Genomic DNA, 14,216 nt, shown 5'->3' with positions numbered 1-14,216 from the left:
TTCCCCATCCTTTCACCTTTAGTCTATGGGTATCTCTTTCTATGAGGTGAGTCTCTTGCAGGCAACATATTGTTGGATCTTTCTTTTTAATCCAATCTTCCAGTCTATGTCTTTTGATTGATGAATTCAGGCCATTAACATTCAGGGTTATTATTGAGATATAATTTGTATTCCCTTTCATTTGGTTCATATTTAAAATTTTTGACACATCTTGGTTCCTCCTTTATTTGACAGTTCCTTTAGGATAATTCCTCCCTTTGCTGATTTGCTTCTTTGTTTTTTAATTCTTCCTCATGAAATATTTTGCTGAGAATGTTCTGTAATGCTGGCTTTCTTTTTGTAAATTCTTTTAGCTTTTGTTTATCATGGAATGATTTTATTTCATCGTCAAATTTGAAGGTAAGTTTTGCTGGATATAAGATTCTTGGTTGGCATCCATTTTCTTTCAGAGCTTGAAAAATGTTGTTCCAGGCCCTTCTAGCTTTTAGGGTCTGGATTGAAAAATCTGCTGATATCCGTATTGGTTTCCCCCTAAATGTAATTTGGTTCTTTTCTCTCACAGCCTTTAAAATTCTGTCTTTATTTTGTATGTTAGGTATTTTCATTATAATGTGCCTTGGTGTGGGTCTGTTGTAATTTTGTGTATTTGGGGTCCTATAAGCCTCTTGTACTTGATTTTCCACTTCATTCTTCAGATTTGGGAAATTTTCTGATATTATTTCATTGAATAGATTATTCATTCCTTTGGTTTGTTTCTCTAAGCCTTCCTCAATCCCAATAATTCTCAAATTTGGCCTTTTCATGATATCCCATAGTTCTTGGAGATTCTGTTCATGATTTCTTACCATCTTCTCTGTTTGTTCAACTTTGTTTTCGAGGTTAAATATTTTGTCTTCAATATCTGAAGTTCTGTCTTCCAGGTGTTCTATCCTGTTGGTTATGCTTTCTATGGAGTTCTTAATTTGGTTTATTGTCTCCTTCATTTCAAGGATTTCTGTTTGTTTTTTTTTCAATATCTCTAACTCTTTATTGAAATGATCTTTTGCTTCCTGAATTTGCTCTGTTAACTGTCGATTGGTGCGATCATTCAATGCCTGCATTTGCTCTTTCATCTCATCGTTTGCTTCCCTAATTATTTTAATTATGTACATTCTGAACTCCCTTTCTGTCATTTCTTCTGCCATGCTGTCATTGGATTCTATTGATGTAATATCTAGATTTGTTTGGGGCATTTTCTTCCCTTGTTTTCTCATATTGTTCAGGAATCAGTGGGTCATTAAGATATTGCAGATTTCCTCTATCGACTTATAATGTCCCTGAAGATTACTAGTATATCCCCTCTTATCCTTCAGTAGCCTGAAGTCTTGGAGGAAGTTGATAATGTGGAGCTCCAGGAAGAAGCTGCCTCTCTAGGGGTGGTGACCCTCAGGTGGCGTATATTCCCTGCTAGTGGTCAGAGGTGCCTCCACTTGTTGACCAATGGTCATCCAATGGGCAACTAGACTGCGGGCTGAGGCAAGGCCTGTTTGTGCCTGTGTCTCTGGTTTTACCATCCCTGTGGGAAAACCTCTCCCGGCAAGGAAGACTCACTTGGTGGGGACGTCTCGCTGGTCAGTTGCCCTCCTAGAGGTTCCCCTCAATCTACAATTACCGCCTGGGCTGGGCTGTCTTCCTCTGCAACATTCCCAGGGGCCTGGACCTACCTCCTGGGCCTGGGAGCCTCACCCTTCGCAGGCGAGTCTCCTTAGGCTGCCTCTCCCAGAGAATCTGCCCGCAGTCCTGGAAACTTCGCTCCGCCCCTAGGCGTGTCTCTGTGCGGCTCTTCCAGCAAGAAGCCACCTAGCTCCTGGGACTCTGCTCTGCACCTAATCGCCTGGCTATGCGGCCCCTCCTCTGAGCCACCACCTGGAGCCCCGTGCAATACTCCGAGACCCAGAGACCCGCCACACACCTCCTCCTCCAGACAGCAGCCCGGTTTCCGACGCAGTCACTAGGAGTCCAAGTAACTCACTTTGCGTCTCCTCCTCCGCCAACCGCCCGTAACCCTAGGCAGTCAGTCGGAGTCCTAGTGACCCGCTCTGTTCCTCCTCCTTGGGGTAGTCCCCCGGGTGTTCAGGAGCGGTGGCTCTGAGACCAAGTGACCCACCGTGCTCCTCCTTCAGGCAGGCCACCAGTGTTCAGGAGCGGTCGCTTTTAGTCCAATCAGCTCACCACTGGCCTCCTCCTCTGGCAACCGCCTGTATCTCTGATGCAGTCACTCCTAGACCCAGCGACCCACCGCTCTCCTCCTCCAGGCAGGACACCGGTGTTCTGGAGCAGTCGTTCTGTGTTCAAACAGCTCGCCATGGAGCTCCTCCTCTGGCAACTGCCTGTGGCTCTGATGCAGTCACTCCTAGGTCAAGCAACCCGCCGCGCTCCTCCTCTTCCTCCGGGCAACCTCCCGGTGTTCAGGAGCGCTCGCTCTGAGTTCAAACAGCTCGCCACGCAGCTCCTCCTCAGGCAGCCGCCTGGAGCCCCAGTGGTTGCTCCGAGTCCCAGTGCTGTGCTGAGCCGCCTCCTCTACGATGATCCCAGTTGTCCGTGTTCACCGCTCCTGTGTGGGGAGGGGCGTCTCGCCGAGCAACTCTACTTCACAAAGTTCCCTGCGTTCCGGGGCTACCGCCCCGTCCCGGATGCCTCCCCAATGGGAGAGACTCACCCAGCAGCTTTGAGTTGGTCCCAAGTCTCTCACTATCTCCTCTTTTGAATCTTGCGTCCTGGAGCAACGTGAAATGCAGCCGCCCTCTAGTCCGCCATCTTGAAAACCCCCGAATAATAAGTTTTTCATCTAGAGCTATGTCAAATGCTGAGACATTCCTGGAAAATCACCTAAAATCTTTATTCTTTCATATGCATTCTCTTTTTGTTTTCCCCTGTACTAGTAGGGATTGAACTTTACCACTTAGCTACACCCCACCCCTTCCCCCTTTTAATATTTAAAATTTTGGGACAGAGCCTCAGTTGCCCAGGCTGGCCTTGGTCCTCTCAGTCTCCTGAGTGGCTGTAATTATAGGTGTGTGCACAAAGCTTGTTACATGCCTTATGTAATTTTAATCTTTATATCAGACTCATTATTGTTTCTGTTACAGTATTCTCATTTTATAGGCATATAATCTGAGACTCAGAAAGGATACATTACTTCCCAAAGATATCACTATTTCTTGAAGTTAGGTTGTTTCTCAGGTTGTTTAAATTTTAATTTCTTTATTTTTGGGGAATTTATTTGGTTGTGGATTTTTGTTTTACCTAAAGAAATAAATGTTTTCAAATTCATCCTTCTTTTGGTTTTATTATTTTAATCTTAGAATATTTTCTTCAATCTGAAATTTGATTCCAACTCAGATTTTCTTGTATCTTTTTTATGGTTCACTTTTTATATTTAATATTTTAAGATAATATTTTGATAAACATAAGCAAAATAAGGAAAACACAAAAATCATTACAGAGAAAGGCTATCCATGGAGCTAAAGCTACCTTGATTTTCCTTGGTTACTGGTTCTTGTGATCAAGCTTATTACATTCTTCAAACTTTCCATATAAATGCTAGTTTAATCATTTAGCAGTGATAGGAAGAAGGGTTAAAAGTTCTCACAGTAATTAATATTTGTCAGTTTATTGTAATTCTTGTAATTTTTGCTCTGGAACAGCTGAATCTCCTAAACATGGCACTTTTGACATGTTACCATACTGTTCAGTTGAACAGGAATGTGATGGTGTATGTTTCTATTGGTTAGTGTTCCTTGGTAAGTCATTTTATGTTCTTTACTTGTAGGACTTTTTTTGTCCCCATGGTTTAGGTTTATGTCCTTTAATCCATAAAACTGATTTTTTTCACAAAAGTTGATAATCTCTGAATTGTTTCCCATTTTTATTAGTGCATCATAGTTGTACATATTGAGGGGATTTGTTGTTACATATTTGTACATACACACAATATAACAATATAATTTGGTCATTATCACTCACCAGCACATAATCTCTGAATTTATTTCACTTAGCAATATACATTTAAGATTTCTCCATGCCTTTTCATGGCTTGGTATTTATTTCTTTTTATTGTTGAATAATATTCCATTTTATGCAGGTACTAGAATTTCATCCATTCATGTTGAAAGACACCTTCAATTATGAATAAAGCTTCTATAAATATCTGGGTACATGCAGTTTTCTGTGTGGACACATTTTCAATTCATTTCGGTAAATACAGTACTGATGAGCATAATTGCTGGATTGTATAGTAAGATTATATTTAGTTTTGTAAGGAACTGCCAAACTATTTTCCTAAGTGACTGTTTTATTCAACATTCCCACCAGCAACAAATGAGAATTTCTGTTGCTTCCCATTCTCATCAGCATTTGGGGCTCTCAGTGTTTTGGATTTCAATTGTTATAATGGGTGTATAATAGTATCTCATTGCTATTCTTTGATATCTGTACTGTTGAGCATCATTCAAATGTTTGTTTGCCATTTCAATGGGTCTTTCTCCAGGATGATTATAGTTTAATTTATTAGATACTGCAAATTTTTGCTCTTGTTTTCTTGTTCCCCCAATAAGAAAGGAGGAGGAATGAGTAAGAGCAGATGAGAGTGTTTTTAAATTTAGTGTCATGAATCTGTGTGGGTTTCTAACCAATCAATTCTGATTTAGTAGGTAACTTTTTTTTTTTTTTGGGTACAAAGTAGGTGCTGGTATCAAAGTTGGAGGTTTGTAGAAGGGACATATTTGAATTTTTAATTAGGTAGAATGGCAGAGTGGGCTGAATTTAGCAGACATGTAAGCTTGATGGGCTCTGTTAATAGTCTAGGTTAGTGATCATTTTATTGACACCATTTTGATCTCCAGGTGACTATGCAAATATTGGGTTGACCAGAGAGAATAGATTTAAAGAATTTTAGCACACTTAAAAAGAACATTATTATAATGAAGAGTATGGAGTCTAAACTTGAGAATATAAAATACACAGAGTGAATTAGTACTTTAGAAAGAAAATGATGGTATTTGTAGATTAACAGTCTCAGTGTGGTTAAAAAATAGGTATAGTAAGCATGTACTTAGGCAAGTAATTGTGACTAGACAGCAAAATGTTTGAATTAGTGAATTTGAAAGTGGAGAAAAGATGTGCAGTGAAGGGAAATGCATTTGGAACTAAGGGGAAATGGAATCAAGAGCACAGGGTGACGATGAATGGAAAGTGTAAGCAAAAGGAACCAACAAGGTTTCAGCACCATTATGAAAACACAAATAACTGGGATGGAAGCAGATCTCAAACAGATCAGCAAACTTTCCTTTAGTCTGCAGTGGAGTCAATCAGTCAGGCACTGGGGCGGGCAGGGTGGTGGTGGTGGTGGAGGTTCATTTTCTGGGTAGAAAAATGGCCGCTGGTTACAGAAGGAGTCTGAAGTTTTATAGTTTACAATGAGGGTGGTTTAATTACTGGAGACTGAAGCAGGACATATTGGTTTGGACAGTCAGGAAAGAAGTTGTAAAAAGCCCAAAACTCATTGTTACTGGGAAAAGTTCAAAACTCAGTATTCACTGCTTATCTTCTTCCTCTGGGACCCATTGTTATCCAGAGCTTCACTATTTGCTTTACTCCTTCCAGACTCATTGCCAATGGGAAAGGATAAAAGACAGTAGCCACCTCCTCTCTTCAGGAACCACTGTGGTTGGGAAGGGATGAATGTTTGCTTTTGGTGGAGATGCTGGGGATGAACCTGGGAGGGGATGAAGGTTTGCTTTTTCCCTCAGGGCCCATTGTTACTGGGAAAGCATGTACTGGGAGAAGTTTAATGATTGCCTTCCTCATCCCTCTTCCTCCAGGTCAGACAGTTTTGGGGGGTTGTCATTTCCCTGTCCTGGGAATTTTCCATATCCTTCAGAAAGAAAATATGATTGACACAGATCCTGCAAATTTTAGCTCTTTTTTCCCCAATAAAAAAGGAGGACTAGGTGAGAACAGATATAAGTGTGTTTAAAAATTTATTGTCAAAAAAAATTTATTGTCAAGAATTTGTATGAGTTTCTAACCAATCAATTCTGATTAATACACACACACATACACACACACACACACACACACAAGAAAATATTATTCAGTCTGTTATTTGCAAAAATATGGATGAACCTGCAGAACATTATGCTAAGTAAAATAAACCAGACAAAGGAACAAAAATACTATATGACAAATACTTACATATGGAGTCTAAAATAGGTAATTTCATAAAAGCAGAGAGTAGAATGGTGGTTGCCCAAGGTAGAGTGACGGGGAAAAGGGGAAGATGTTGTATAATGGGTACAAAGTTTCAGTTATGCAAGAGGAATGAGTTCTGGAGGGCTAATCTATAGCAATATGACTATAATTTACAGTACTATTGTATACTGGAAATTTGCTAAGGAAGTAAAGGTAATTATGTTAAGGTGCTGGATATTTTAATTAGCTTATGGTGATTATTTTATAATATACACATATCAAAATATCCAATTGTACATTTCAAACATATACAGTTTTATTTGTCAATTTTTATTTATCAGTAAATCTGGAAAAAGAGAGTACAGAATGAAAAATAAGTTTTCAACATGGACACTAAAGTGTTTATGTACCAGAGCCAAAGTCTTGCATAAGTCTCTGAGGGAATTGAGAAGGTCTACAGCCAGTGTCGAGTAGAAGGTAGATAACATGAGTCTCAAAAGAGCACTTCCTTCTACAGAAAAGTGAGTAAGCATTAGTCTGGAACAAAGTCTAGGGACTATTTTGCAATGATAATATCTTTAAAATGTCTAGAACTTTCATGAGTTGTTAATAAATTGTGTTACAATATTAATGGACAAAAATACTCAGAGAATTTTGCTTTTCATTTTTCTTGACTTTTTTTTTTTACCAGGTCATAAATTCCACAAAGGCACTTGTCTTCTTCACTCCTATATTCAAAAGTGCCTGGTACAGAATGGGCCAACAGAAAACATTTGACTGCTTTGCAAAAAAGATCTATAATTATCAAAATGTGAAAAATTTCCATTAGTAATAAAATATGCTGCATGGAAATGGAAACATTGCTATATAAATTTCTTCTTTTGAATATCACATATTTAAATAAAATAATTCAGAGTTAATAAAAAAGTTTGTAAATATATTCATCACAGATTATTTTTAGTAGAGAAAAATGGAAGCTATAAAAATGTGCCACAATAGGGGAATAGTTTAAACATATTGGTGGTATGTCACCAATGTGGAATATTTAGTCATACATTTTTTCCAAGAAATATCTTTAAATTACTAACTCCATGTGTCACATTGTTCTAAACTGAAGCTGTATTCAAGGAGCCATGTGGTAGGAGAATTGTACACAGGATTCCTACTAAATAAGGAGATTTTAACTGCTCTTGCCACAAAAATGAAAAAAGGATAACTGTGAGATGATGGATGTGTTAATTTGCTTCACTGTGGTAACTGTTTTACTACCTGCTGTATCTCATAACATCTAGTTGTATATGCAATAAAATTTATTTAAAAGTAAACACAATTTCCTGAAAGGGAAAAAAAATTAAAGAAGAATTGTGGTTACAGAATATTTATTATCATGGAAACTTGGAGCATGCCAGATATACAGAATGACCTCAAATATGTACATTCCCCAAAATAGGAAAGAAGCTTGGGGGATTATGAATGAAAATGTCTCATTACTATTCACTGGATGATGGAATCAAAATATTAATTTCATAGATAAAACAATATGCATGCACACATATTTTAAATGGACTGAACTTTGTTCAGCATTTTATTATGCTACTGTCATCTGAGTTAGCATTTAGTCCATGTTGGTTGAATGTGTGGCAAACGAGTAAATGAGTGTTTGGAAAACTTATAAGATCCCAGTTCCTAAAGTACTTCTGTGCCTTCCAAAAGTCAGGGTTGAAGAGGATGTCATGCAGCAAGGTTTGGGATCCTGTGGAAAACCCCTAACCAAATTTCCATGTTCTCTGCCCTGACCTCTCTGCCAGCAAATCCTCCCAAGCAGGTGCCCTTCAAACATTTTTTTTAAAATGATGGACTCCCAGTAACCATGCCATGAAAGAGTTAATGAATTTTTAGTTATGTCATGGGCAGTAGAGGAGATCATAGGGGAGAAGAAAGTCACATGAATAGATTCATGGTCCCTAGGATGCTCAGAGAAAAAATAATTTCTCCTGCAGTTCCCTCTGCAGCTTGGTTTGCTGTACACAGTCTTTGATTGTGGGGACTTCCTGGGATGAAGTCAGGGGCACAGCTCCAGGTGGTGGTTATGGACGGCTGTGATGAACACTTTGGAGTGAGGAGAGATGTGTGTTGACTAGCATAGAATTGTGCCCCTGTGGGTCCTTCTGTTCACGGGCATGAACTGTGGCATCTGACTGAGTACAGGGATAAAGAAGATAAGGTAGGGGAAATACTGAGCTCAATGATGAGAGACCTGGGAAACAATGATGGACTACTTTCATTTTTGGTCACCTTATAGAGAGTATATTTAGAATTCTCTGTCCTTCAAGAACAGAGTTGCAGAAGATAGACCAAAATGTTCTTACAGAAGCTTTGTGACATAGTGGAAATACTAGACTATGGCTTCTGGACTTCTTTAACTTGTTTCTTCTGTGACCCTGGAAAATTGCCTTCCCTTCTAAGACCCTTATAAATAATACTTTACCTGACGTGGTCTTTCTAAAGCAGAGGTCGGGAAATTTGTAAAGGTCCAGAGTAATATTTTAGGCTTCCAATATGGTTTATTCAATTATGTCCCACAAAAGGAGCCATAGACAGAATGCAAAATAAATGTTTCAACAAAACTTTATTTACCACAGCAGGTGGTGAGCATGATTCCATTTCAGGCTTCAGTCTGATGATCCTGGGAATAAAATCTTAACCAGCATTTACATTTTATATCTCCGATTCAAGGTTGGGCAGTTCAACGTGGAGCTGATGAAGTAGTGGTATTGCCCTATGAATTGCACACTTGTGGGAGTCCCCTCTTCTGGCATAGGTGAGGGGACTGTAATGCTGGAGGCAGATTATGGGTGGAGTGGACTCTTGAGGAGCCACCTCTCAGAGGAAACCGACTTCTTGAGAAGAAAGTCAGAATGTTGAATGAAGGTAGGCAAATTTATGACTTATGTAAGTCACACATTATCTCTGTGAGTATGAGTCTGATGAGGAAATTATAACTGTGAATTTGTGTAGGTATAAACATGTAGCAAAGTTTAAATGTATTCATCTGTGAAGTGTCATAAATGTCTATTAATGTGAACTGTGAAATGTGTGTCAGTGTATAAATCCTCATCACAATTTGTGTGACTGTATGTGTGTGATGGTAACCATACAATGAGTGATGTGTGTAGCTGGCAGTGCTGGAATGTAACTCAGGTAGGTCTGATTCTAAAGTTCATTATCATTTTTCCTAGGCTACAGTGTCTTATATTCTCAGGAGTTATAGCATAAATAGAAGACTGGAAGGGGTTGAGGTAGGAGCCAAAAAAAAAAAAAAAGTTGTTTGGACAAATTACCTGTCAGTTTCTTCACTTGTAAGCTAGGAATAATTTAAATTTTATAATTTGATGTGAGGATTAGAAATAACAAATATATCTAATACTCAGGTATATAATGGTTGCTATTATAAAATTTAGAAGTTATTTGTAAAAGAAATTTGAGATTACAAATAATAAGAAATGAGAAGTACTTTAGATCTGGCAATTGTGGTGTAATAAATGATTTTGGAGGGGGGAGGTTTGAGTGGTATGTTGGCGTTATAAGAGGAATGGCAATGCGTGACCATGAAGAGGGAGATGAGAAGTCGAATGAAGAGAGCAAATCCCTCCTTCTGTGAAACTGAGGTGAAGGGGAGATGGACACTTGGACGTATTTACATGCAAGGATCAAGAGTTACCAGAGAGGGAGAGGTTGAAATTACTAAAGAGTGATAGATTAATGGGGAAAGGTAGGTAAAGAGAAGAGAGGGCTGGGGTCCAGGGCACAGATGGGTTTAGCCTTGAACAGGAGGAAGGGGAAAAAGATGATTTTTAAAGATTTGTTCTAACTAGTTATACATGACAGTAGAATGCATTGACACATAATACATAAATGGAGTATATCTTCTCATTCTTTTGATTGTATATGATATAGAATTACACAGGTCATGCAGTCATCTATGCACTTAGGGTAAGAATGTTCCATTCATTCTACTCTCCTTCTTACTCCCATACCCCTCCCATCCCTTCACTCCTTTCTGCCTAATCCAAAGTTCCTCTATTCTTCCATAAGTTCCCGCCCATTGTGAATTAGCATCTGCATATCAGAGAAAACATTCAGCCTTTGGTCTTCTGGGATTGGTTTATTTCACTTAGCATAATATTCTCCAACTCCATCCATGTACTGCCAAATGCCATAATTTCATTCTTCTTTAAGGGAGGATAATATTCCATTGTGTATATATACCACAATTTCTTTATCCATTCATCTGTTGAAGGGCACCTAGGTTGGTTCCATAGTTTAGCTATTGTGAATTGAGCTGCTATTAAACATTGATGTGGTTGTGTTGCTGTAGTATGCTGATTTTAAGTTCTTTGGTTGTAAACTGAGGAGTGGGATAGTTGGGTCAAATGGTGATCTGATTCCAGGTTTTCTGAGGAATCTCCATACTGCTTTCCATAGTGGTTACATTGCAGTCCCACCAGCAATGTGAGTGTACCTTTTCCCCCACATCCTCGCCAACATTTATCGTTGCTTGTATTCTTGATAATTGCCATTGTGACTGGAGATGGAATCTCAGTGTAGTTTTGATTTGCATTTCTCTAATTGCTAGAGATCTTGAACATTTGTAAAAGATGATTTGAATATAAATAGATTTGTAGTGGCAGAGTAAGGAGCATGAGGAAGTTAACAACCAATGCCTTCATTTTTCTCCTTGAACCAGGAGTCAGAAAGTCACAATCACCTGGTGAGTAGGAGCAGGGAGTAGTAGGGCAGACAGGAATTGATTAAAATCTGCTCTGGGGATCCAAATTCCAGCCCCACCATTTGTCAAGTTGGAGATTTTTGGATGGGGTACTACTTAAGTTCTCTCAGTTCTGCTTGTTCGCCTATCAGTAAAATGGGAAAATGCTACAGTTGTCTCAGGCTGTGGTGACAGAGATAATGCACATAAAGCCCTGAGCATAGTGCCTCTCCTTACTCATGTCCTCCCTTCCCCATCCACTTCACACAGTTCTGCAAGAGAGAGCTACCTGAAATGCAAACTTCATTGTGCCATTCCTGTAATACAAAGCTGCTCTCCGCGCCCTTTCCATGGCAGCCATTTCCCTGCCTCCCAACTACTGTCAGTCTGTGAACATCCTAGCTAGCTATTGGTTCATTAGTCAGCTTGCAAGTATCCTTCTCCATTATTGGTCCCCTGTTAGCCTGGTGGGATTCTTAAAGATAGCTTCACCTCCATCTTTTCTCTTGCTTTTCTCTCCCCCTGACTTGCTTTCTCTCTCCTCCTTGCTTTTCCACTCTTTCTTGTGCATGCCCTTTCTTTTCCTCTCATTTTCTCTCTTACTCTGCAGGGAGACACACTCTGTTTGCTTAATAAACTCCCTTATGTGATTTCCCGTGTCCGGCATGGTTTCCGTGGGATTCCTTACAATTCCCTCACTGTTATCAAGTCAAACTCAGAAGCTATAAAAACAAAAGAACTTTATTTGGGGGTCTTAGGAATTGCAGTTTGGGAGGCACAGGTTCAGGTAGCTCTCAATCGTTGTTCAAAGAAGGCAGGGAAAGTGGGAGTTTCTAGGGGCAAGCAGTGCTGATTATAATAAAGATGCAAAACTTCCTTTGTAGGAATCCTCTGTGGAAATGTTGAGAAAAAACAGGGACTAGTGACCAGTGAAGACTAAGAAGATGTATAATGGGAATGTCCATAAAACAAGACATAATAACTTCTTGGTGTGCATCACAATGTAAACCTATTTCTTCCAGTTGCCTGCAGTTAAAAGGTGAAGGTGACCAAAGGCACATTCCAGGTGGCAGCTTCAGATGTGCTAAGTCCTGCTCCCGCAATGGCCCTGATTCCATTTTGAAAAACTTTCCATGTTTTCATCATAATTTCCTTTTTATTTTCACACTACAAATCCTTCATGGTTTCTTATTACTTCATCATAAATTCTAAAACTGAGAGAAGTACTCAAAGTCCTTAATGATCTGGTTCCTACTTCACTCCCCAGAGTTATTTTCTATCATGTCAGCTTTGCTATTTTCCTTGAGCCATTATAATTTTCATCCAAACCCCATGCCCTCTCACATGTCTATAATTTTATTCAAGTTATTCCCTCATCACTTCTCTTTACTTGGCAAACTCTTATTCTCAAGGTTCAACTCAGGGGGTACATTTAGAAAGCCTTTTCTGAACTCCTGAACTTATCGCAGCTTTTCCCCCACATTGTAAAATTTTGTAGATAGGTATTTTGCGTAATCTCTGTCTCCCTCCAAGCAGTCACGCCTGACACACAGTAGGTGCTCAGTGAGGCTTGTTAAATTGATAGGCTACTCAGTTACCATTTTCCTTTTAAGAAACATCAAATTCTGGAAATCAAAGTGCAAATTACAAGGCTCATTATTCACAGTCCTTAACTGTTTATAATAACTTGAAACGAAGATCTGTGGCATCCTAGAGCTGGGTGACCTGTCTTAAAGTTGATCTACTCATCCTCTCCTCGACTTTAGTTTTAAGGTGATACAAGAGAGACCCAGAGCAGGGAAGTAATTTACTGAGATTACATAGCTAGTAAATAGAATGTCAAGGAATTTTCTACCACATCTCTGCAATTCCTGACCAGGATGCTTTTCACTACTTTCCAATGAAAAATGATCTGTTCTCTCCTGCTCTACTTCAATCCCATTCAGTTTTTTGGGAAGAGAGAAGAGTGACTACCAAATCCTGCATAGCAGCACACTGGTGACCTGCTGTGGACATGGCAACCTTCAACTACACTGACACCAGCCATTCACTCTTCTTTCTGCTGGGCATCCCTGGCCTGGAAGACCAGCACACATGGATCTCTCTCCCCTTCTTTCTTTCCTACCTCGTTTCCCTTCTTGGGAATAGCCTCCTCATCCTTGTCATCATGACGGAGCACAGCCTGCATGAACCCATGTACCTTTTCCTGTGCATGCTGGCTGTGGCTGACCTCATCCTGTCCACTACCACTGTGCCCAAGGCCCTGGCCATATTCTGGTTTCACGCTGGGGCGATCTCCCTCGATGGTTGTGTCACCCAGATCTTCTTCATTCATGCCACCTTCATTGCTGAATCAGGCATTTTGTTGGCAATGGCCTTTGATCGCTATGTGGCCATCTGTGACCCGCTGCACTACAGCACAGTGCTCAGTCATGCGGTAATCGTAAGGATTGGCCTGGCTGTGGCCTTGAGAAGCTTCTGTGTGATACTCCCAGATGTGTTCCTGGTGAAGCGACTGCCTTTCTGTGGTAGCAATCTGTTGCCGCATACCTACTGTGAGCACATGGCTGTGGCCAAGTTTGCTTGTGCCGATATTCGGGTCAATGTTTGGTACGGCTTATCTGTCCTGCTCTCCACTGTAGTGCTGGATGCCTTGCTTATCTTAGTTTCCTACAGCCTCATCCTTTATGCAGTCTTCCACCTTCCTTCCAGAAGAGCTTGGCAAAAGGCTCTGGGCACATGTGGCTCCCACCTTGGGGTCATTTCCATGTTTTATTTGCCTGGCATTTTTACCGTAGTTACCCAGAGGTTTGGGCACCATGTTCCTCTCCATACCCACATTCTACTGGCCAATGTCTGCATGTTGGCCCCTCCCATGATGAATCCCATTATTTATGGGATCAAGACCAGGCAGATTCGAGAGCGGGTGCTCAGTATTTTGTCATCACAGTGGAAATGATGCTGAGTTTGACTGGGTGGTATATTTACCAATGTAGTCCTTCACAATTTTTTTGTGCCTACTCTCTTGAATTAGGAATTCCACTAATAGTGAGCAAAGTTACTTGTTATGACTTTGAAAGTCAGATTGCCATGAGACCTCGAGAAGGGTATTATTTAGGAAAGAGCATGAACTTTTGGGTCAGAATAGTTTTGAATTCTGACTTTACTGGTGATAATGAAGTGTTTAACCTTGGGAAAATTACTTATTCTTGCAGAG

At 40.0% G+C, this 14,216-nt stretch overlaps 1 protein-coding gene across 1 annotated transcript; it reads left to right on the top strand.

Moving 5' to 3' along the window:
* Positions 1-13,013: 13,013 nt before the first annotated feature.
* On the top strand, positions 13,014-13,958 carry LOC124960514 (olfactory receptor 52B4-like). Its single transcript, XM_047519332.1, has one exon. It carries the CDS (start codon positions 13,014-13,016, stop codon positions 13,956-13,958), a length of 945 nt encoding a protein of 314 aa, XP_047375288.1.
* The last annotated feature ends 258 nt before the right edge of the window (positions 13,959-14,216 follow it).

This window comes from Sciurus carolinensis, chromosome 11 (genome assembly GCF_902686445.1).
Source record: "Sciurus carolinensis chromosome 11, mSciCar1.2, whole genome shotgun sequence".
Taxonomy (NCBI): Eukaryota; Metazoa; Chordata; class Mammalia; order Rodentia; family Sciuridae; genus Sciurus; species Sciurus carolinensis.
This window is presented reverse-complemented; position numbering and strand designations above follow the sequence as displayed.

Coding starts and splice junctions, on each gene's coding strand:
- LOC124960514 (XM_047519332.1), top strand. CDS start 13,014: ATGGCAACCTTCAACTACACTGACACCAGCCATTCACTCTTCTTTCTG.